The 2,046-nt window shown below is 41.8% G+C and overlaps 1 protein-coding gene across 1 annotated transcript; it reads right to left on the minus strand.

The window, feature by feature from the left end:
• Window positions 1–1,348, minus strand: LOC142777225 (uncharacterized). The gene is made up of 2 exons (XM_075881554.1): window positions 722–1,348; window positions 1–544 (listed from the first exon to the last, which is right to left on the minus strand). Exons 1-2 carry the CDS (start codon window positions 751–753, stop codon window positions 61–63), a joined length of 516 nt encoding a protein of 171 aa, XP_075737669.1. The 5' UTR covers window positions 754–1,348; the 3' UTR covers window positions 1–60.
• Between the last annotated feature and the right edge of the window lie 698 nt (window positions 1,349–2,046).

Raw genomic sequence — 2,046 nt, forward strand, 5'->3', positions numbered from 1 at the left:
CTTCTTGCTTCTATTATTCACCTGTTAGTCTGGTGCGCTGTGCTTGTTTTTTTTTCTTTTCTAGAACTCGCACGAATCGCGTTTAAGCTTAGCTGGACTGTAGCTTTTTTCATCAATCTTTGAAGTAACGCACAGCAGTCGGAAGTACGTTTTAAACGATCTACTGCGTTCTTCATCGTCAGCTGAACAGAGCGTTTTACCCCGGACGCGTCGCTGCTGTTCCAAGCGCCGCAGACGAAGTCGTAAAAGCTGTCGCATGGATCCGCGGACAAGTTTAGACTGTGGTACAGCTGGGCGCCAAAGTTTATGCACTGGTAACTGCTGCACCGTAAGTCTACGAGCACCCCAGGGAGCGCCCCAGTGAGCACCACGACAAGGCCGGCTACCGCTAGGAACAAGACGCACGTGCTGGCTACAGCGAAGACAATGGATTGCCTCGGCAGCCTGGTGGATGGAGCTGTCGTTACCAGTGCAGGGCGTGTAGGTGTACTCCTTGGTTCTGGTAAGGTCCCTGCCGTCTGTTCCGAGTGCAGCTGGTGTTGCGCTGTGGACAGTGATCAAAATAAAGGTCGTTATACGCCAAGTCTAATCGGATATTTCTATATTTGTGCAAAATATGTATTTTTAGTTGATTGGTTTTGTTCTCATTATGCCATCAAACATTCGGAATCATTATTTTCTGAGTTTTGGCTAAAGGGAACTACAGGGGAAACATTCTTACCTGTAATGAATGAAGAATGTGCGTCGTCGCATGGTTGTTGCAGAAGTTTGACATCGGAGAAGAATTTTTCTTCAGAGTTGTCCCCGTCTTTAGAACAAGGCAAAGAAAGGTGGTATCGGGGTGTTTCAGCGTTAATCGGGTATTTAAGCGTTAAGTTTCTTTACTTTCTTTCTCACAGGTACCTGTGGTATATGCTCTCAATCAACACACAAAGTTGGATTATTCGAAGAAATGCATATCAAATAAAGTGGAAGGTCAGAATGTGAAATACAATAAATGGTTTATCAACATTTTAACGAATTTTCTATATAAGTTTATAGTTTTCAGTTCATGAAATCAAGCCACTTGTTTCACAATTACACATCCGGTTTGACTAAATTAAGAAACTACAGTAATAATTTTCACATGCATTGTCAAATTTACGATTAAAACACATTAAAGTTCCACGTCTGTTTTCGTCAAAGCAACTTTTTAACGAATTGAGGCTAATGAAATCGCCGACAATATTTCACGCAAATTACATAACGAACTGGTGCTTTAGTCAAATCTCGTTAAATGTTATATAGGTCGCCGAGTACAACTAGCAAATTTCTATATTTGCTGTGAGGTCTAATTTAAATATCTTAAGCACAGCACACATCCTAAATACACGGTGACAAAGGAAGACATGTGTTTTCGTTACTTTGTTTACAACGTTAAAAGCATGAAATGAAATATACCAGCATGCCCAAAATTACGTCACTTATATTCTGTTTGAACGCTTACTGGGCAAATGTCATTTTATATTAGCATCTGCATTTTGATTTCTTGTACAAGTAACGTTTGGCTGAGAAAGCAATATACGATGAACTAGAATGTCTCTACATGCCACGGCTTATTTGTTAAAAATTCTGTCAACGTTAAAAACCCACCACCCATGCGTGCACGCACACACACAAAGCAGGCGGCACATATATGCGTACGTATATGCACAAACAGGATGATTTATTTTCGATAAAACATGATTTTCAACTCATATTTTACCGTTACATTGCTGTACACAACAACTACAATGCAGCACGTTTCTAAGCAGTTATGTAATGCTCTTCGTGGGCATTCTAAACCGAGATAGAGGAGCTGAAATGTGTAAGCATTTTTGTTTTTATACTATAGTTTGGAAGCACAAGCCAGCTTTGAAGCAGGGTATACAAAGCTTCGCGCTACTAGGGAGATTTAGAATAGCGCACCGCGAGCCCTTGAGGTGCGGTCGCTGCCACTGCACATGCGTCGTAACGCGAGTCGGCGTTCGTGTTCGCGGACCGCACGCAAAAAACCCGAAATTGCGT

This window comes from Rhipicephalus microplus, chromosome X (genome assembly GCF_043290135.1).
Source record: "Rhipicephalus microplus isolate Deutch F79 chromosome X, USDA_Rmic, whole genome shotgun sequence".
Taxonomy (NCBI): domain Eukaryota; kingdom Metazoa; phylum Arthropoda; class Arachnida; order Ixodida; family Ixodidae; genus Rhipicephalus; species Rhipicephalus microplus.